The 5,212-nt window shown below is 43.9% G+C and overlaps 1 protein-coding gene across 1 annotated transcript; it reads right to left on the reverse strand.

The window, feature by feature from the left end:
* Positions 1 to 619: 619 nt before the first annotated feature.
* On the reverse strand, positions 620 to 1,837 carry LOC124670024 (probable protein phosphatase 2C 58). The gene is made up of 3 exons (XM_047206540.1): positions 1,811 to 1,837; positions 1,119 to 1,695; positions 620 to 1,037 (listed from the first exon to the last, which is right to left on the reverse strand). Exons 1-3 carry the CDS (start codon positions 1,835 to 1,837, stop codon positions 739 to 741), a joined length of 903 nt encoding a protein of 300 aa, XP_047062496.1. The 3' UTR covers positions 620 to 738.
* Between the last annotated feature and the right edge of the window lie 3,375 nt (positions 1,838 to 5,212).

The following is a 5,212-nucleotide window of genomic DNA, read 5'->3' on the forward strand; positions in this document are numbered from 1 at the left end:
GATTCTTTTCCGTGGTAGTTACTCCCTACTCCCTTTGGCTTTGTTCGTACTATAGTTTTCGTGAGTATTACTAGGGATAATACCCATCACATCCTAAATCCTGCTAAAAACATATTTGCTATCGTAGTATTGAGCTAGTTTAATTTCATTTGTTTCTAATCCTAGTACTCAACTCTATCTAGTGAATTGGAAATTAGGTAAACCTAGTACTCAACTTCTATCTAGTGATGAATTAGAAATTAGGTTCTATGTGGATTATGTGAAGGTATGTGTTTTATCCAATGATTTAGAGAATTATTATCATAAATTTTCATAAATCCTCTAGTACTACACGAGGTCTTCCCTATTTATCAGAAAAACTATTTTACGGAAAAAAAATTAAGTACTCTCTACGGCCTGGATAATTTAGGCCGAGAAAGTAAATAATTTAGGACTTATATGAAAGAAAGTTGGAAATCAAACCTAGAACCCCAAAGGCAGAGTAAAACACCATTTGGAAACTTCTATAAGATCATGCGTACCGGGGTTTTATGAAAATTAGTGGGGATATTTTTTACCAAACATTAAATAAATCCTCACTTAATTCTAAAACATTGTTTGGTATTGTCTGAAGAGGAATTTGAAATTCAGCAAGAATTTTACAACTGTCGACACAACTGACGTGCCTAACATCCTGAATCGACTCGAGAGTACGTACGTGACAGCATCGTTGCACTAGCCTAGATCAGCATCAGTACACTAATCTGAGTGGATGCGCACGACGACGCAGGCGATGTCGTCCTTGCTTCCCCGCCGGACAGCCTCGTCGACGAGCTTCACCGCCGCCTTCCGGGCGTCCCTCGTGTCCCTGACATCGTCCAGCGCCTCCTGGTTGGGCATCACCTTCCAGAGCCCGTCGCTGGCGAGGACGACGAACTCGGTGTCGTCGCCGACGTCCTCGATGGCCACGTCCGGGTCGGAGCTGATGTGCTCCTTGAGCTTCCGGTCACCGAACGCCCGCGACATCGCCAGCGACGCATCCACCCGAGGCACGTCCCCTGACCGCAGAACGCAACAGCATCAGCTCGATCATGGACTCCATTGTACTACGTTGCACGACAAAGTTGAACTTTCAGTACCGTGCATCTGGGTGACGAAGCCTCCCCTGCTCTCGATGGCGTCGCGCTCGCGGAGCGGCTCGTGGTCCACGGAGAGCTGCCTGGCCTTGCCGGCCTCGCACACGACGGCGCGGGAGTCCCCCACGTTGGCCACCACCAGCGTCTCGCCGTTGAGCAGGATCACCGTCACCGCCGTCGACCCGCCGCAACGCGGCCTCTCCTCCCCGTCGACCGTAGTCGCCTTCTTCTTCCTGAGCACCTTCCGGTCCGTGCGGTGGTACGCGCGCCGGATCGCGCCCATGGTGTCCTCCCAGAAGTCCGGCTCGCCGAGGATGTTGTCGAAGAGGTGGTTCCGGAGGTATGCGGCGACGCCGGCGCCCGAGTGGCCGTCGAAGACGCCGAAGAGGCCCACCTCGTTGCCGTCGTCCAGGCGCCGGAACTCGGCCACGTGCCGGTCCTCCATGCCGTGCGCCATCTTGCCCTCCACCAGGTGGAAGCCGTAGGTCACCTTCCGCGCCGACGCCTTGCTCTTCCCTCTCCCCGTCGCGCGCACCGCCTCCTTCTCGGCGCCATGGAGGCCGCCCTCTTGGATTTCGACCTATCAACAGAGGAATAATGCACCATCGATCAGCTCATCAGCAGCAGTATGCGCGCGAGCAGATGAAATTTTGGCGGAGCCATTCGGACAGGGATGAACACGGAGGCGAACTAACCTTGCGCTGCGCTTGCACAGAGGCCATCTTCTCGCCGGGGGTCGAGTGAAGTGATCGAGATGGATCGAGTTCTTGAAGAGAAATGTGGGGCTGTGACTGTGAGCTCGACGCCCATTTTAAAGTGTCGCTGAGCGGTGGGGGGCTTTCGAGTACTCGGGCGGCCACGGCCCGCGCGACACGCGACGCGCGACGCCGGGCTCGTGGCGGCACCGCGTTGACGCATCTGGCGAGCAGCTTTCCGGCGCTCAGCACTGCGGCGGCTAGTCGGTCTGTCGGCTCGATCAGCAGCTTGCGAGAATCCAGTGTGATAGGCTGTGTCATTCTCGTTGGTTACCCGAGCGGCGACCACCTCCATTTCATATGCAAAGCTACGTTTGCAATCTGCGATTGGTCATCATCATATCGTAAAGGTCTGTTTGATTCAAAGAATTTACATAATAATTTGTAGATTCAACTTTGTAGGATTTTTTTTCATGGCGGTGGGTTAATTTGTACGATTTATTTCATAGAATGTTTTCCTAACCAATCCTTTGCACCAGGCTTCATAGTAATTTAACATTCACTACTTTTTTTTAGCTTTCTTTCCTTTTATTATTGTGTAATCAAACAAAATTTGTTTTATACGATTCCTGTAAAATTATACTACCTCCATTTCAAGGAATAAGGCGTCCTCATTTTACGTGTTTTTTGTTTGATCAAAAAATACTTTAAATATATAACGATTGTTTGTATGAAATTAGCTTCATTAGAAAGTGCTTTTCAGTATGAATCCAACGGTGCTAATTACATATAATAAAATTAAAATTTTATTGCTCAATTTTTATGGTCAAAGTTCGTCTTGAAATACGCGTGCGCCTTATTCCTTGAAACGGAGGTAGTAGGAAGCATGCCATGACAATCGTAAGTTTTTCCTATCCGCCAATCAAATGAATCCTAAATAGTTACTAGTGTCAAAGCCACTCGGATCGTTTCTTCTTCCACTTTTTTTCTTTTCGAAAAGGGGCAAAGCCCAGCCTCTGCATCGAAACGATGCATACAGCCTTTATTAATAAAGCGAAGTTCAGCAGTAGTATAGCAGTCTTACATCACATAAAAGGTAAGGTTGAGACAAGTATCAACCATTTAAACATGAAAAACAGTATCATCTTAAACATCTCGGAGTCTACTAGTGTGCCGCCACCCAGTAGCCAGGAAAAAGAAGTCCTGAGTAACCGTTAGCAGACGGTTGCACCCAGTAGCCATATTCTCCCGCTGATCTTCCGGTAGAAGCAGCGCCCATTGTTGAATCCAGTGAGTTGCACGTCGGATTACCTGCAAAAAATTAGTTCCCGTTTGTTTGTTAAAGATAATTTCATTTCTAGTTGTCCATATAGACCAACATACAGCTGAAATGTCAATCCGTATTCTTGCTTTATCTTGTTTATTAACTCCATTAAGCCAATTTTCAAACATATTGGTAACATTAGCCAGAGGAGGCAAATTATACGTTAAATATATCATGCGCCAAATAATCTTAACAAAAGGACAATCTATAAAGAGGTGTTGTACAGTTTCTGATTCATTACAAAAACAACACTTTGTACACCCTTTCCAATTTCTTTTAATTAAGTTATCCTTAGTCAGTAGTACTTTGCTATTAAGAAACCACATGAAGATTTTGATTTTTAACGGGATTTTTAACTTCCACAAATACTTCCGCAGAAAGATTGTATGCCCCTGCATCAAGTCAAGGTACATTGATTTTACTGAGAAAATACCAGAATCATTAAGTTTCCACACAAACATATCCGGATTATTTGATAAATGTACTCGTATGAGACGTTGACATAGGTGCAGCCACCGGGTCCATTTTTGCTCATTCAAATTTCTTCGGAAAGTTATGTTAATCGGAGATTGTGCTAACACAGTAACCACCGATATATTTTTTCGCTGCACTATATTATATAAAGATGGATATTTTTGGGCCAATGGGGTGTTCCCTAACCAAGTGTCTTCCCAAAACCGGACTGAATCCCCGGTACCAATTTTGAAAAAGCCTCTACTAAAGAAATCATTCTTAACTTTCATAAGACCTTTCCAAAAAGGGAGTCAGTAGGTTTACTTTCTACTTGTGCCAACGTATGATTTTTCAAATATTTATTAGATAAAATTTGTTGCCACATTCCCTCCTCAGTGAGAATTTTGAACAACCATTTACTTAGCAAGCACCTGTTTTTTAATTCAAGGACCTCAATACCTAGCCCTCCTTGGTCTTTGGGTCTACAAACCATATTCCACTTTGTAAGTCTATATTTTTTCTTTGTTTCATCTGTTTGCCAAAAGAAGCAGGAGCGATAGAAATCCAATCGCTTTCTCACTCCCACCGGTATTTCAAGAAAAGAGAGCATAAACATTGGAAGGCTTGTCAAAACGGAGTTGATTAACACTAATCGATCACCATAAGAAAGTAGTTTGCTACGCAAACAACCTAGCTTAGCACCAAAGCGACTTTCTACAGGATTCCACTCAGCATTTCTAAGCTTCCGATGATGAACTGGTATCCCTAGATATCTAATTGGTAAAGCGCCAACCTCACAACCAAATATCTGTCTATATTCATATTCTTTATCTTTAGCCTTCCCAAAACAGAAGATTTCACTCTTATGGAAATTTATTTTCAGACCAGATAATTTTTCAAACATAGAGAGTATTAGTTTCATGTTAATAGCCTTTTCAATGTCATTTTCTAAAAACAGGATGGTATCATCGGCATATTGGAGAATCGAAACTCCCCCCTCCACCAAATGAGGGATAAGGCCTCTTACTTGGCCCTCCTCTTTTGCACGTGCAATCATGATTGCTAACACATTAGCTACTATATTAAATAGAATAGGAGAGAAAGGATCACCTTGTCTCAACCCTTTTCTAGTTTGGAAATTATGATCAATGTCATCATTGACCATAATTCCAACACTTCCCCTCTGAACGAATTGTTTGATAAACTCGCAGCACTTTGGATCAAAACCTTTCATCCGCAACACTTGTTGGAGAAAAGGCCATTTGACTTTATCATAAGCCTTCTCAAAATCTATCTTAAAAAGGACCCCATCCATCTTTTTGCGGTTAATTTCATGAATAGCTTCGTGTAACACCACAACCCCCTCTAGAATATGGCGGCCAGGCATGAAGGCCGTTTGGGTTGGTTTGATAACCTTATGAATTAAACCCGAAGTTCTAATAGTCGCCACTTTAGTAAATATTTTGAAACTCACATTGAGTAAACAAATTGGTTTGTACTGCTGGATTTGAACTGCATTTTCTTTCTTTGGTAGCAAAGTGATGACTCCAAAATTTAGTTTATAAAGAGGCAGCTCACCCTTATGGAATTCTGTGAACAAAGCCATCAAATCATGCTTAATCACA

Source organism: Lolium rigidum, chromosome 7 (assembly GCF_022539505.1).
Source record: "Lolium rigidum isolate FL_2022 chromosome 7, APGP_CSIRO_Lrig_0.1, whole genome shotgun sequence".
Classification (NCBI taxonomy): domain Eukaryota; kingdom Viridiplantae; phylum Streptophyta; class Magnoliopsida; order Poales; family Poaceae; genus Lolium; species Lolium rigidum.

Excerpts from the sequence above, each read along its gene's own strand:
- LOC124670024 (XM_047206540.1), bottom strand. The coding sequence starts at position 1,837 with ATGGCCTCTGTGCAAGCGCAGCGCAAG. Across the intron at positions 1,696-1,810 it reads CTGTGCAAGCGCAGCGCAAG|GTCGAAATCCAAGAGGGCGG; the intron begins GTTAGTTCGCCT and ends CTCTGTTGATAG. Across the intron at positions 1,038-1,118 it reads CTTCGTCACCCAGATGCACG|GGGACGTGCCTCGGGTGGAT; the intron begins GTACTGAAAGTT and ends TTCTGCGGTCAG.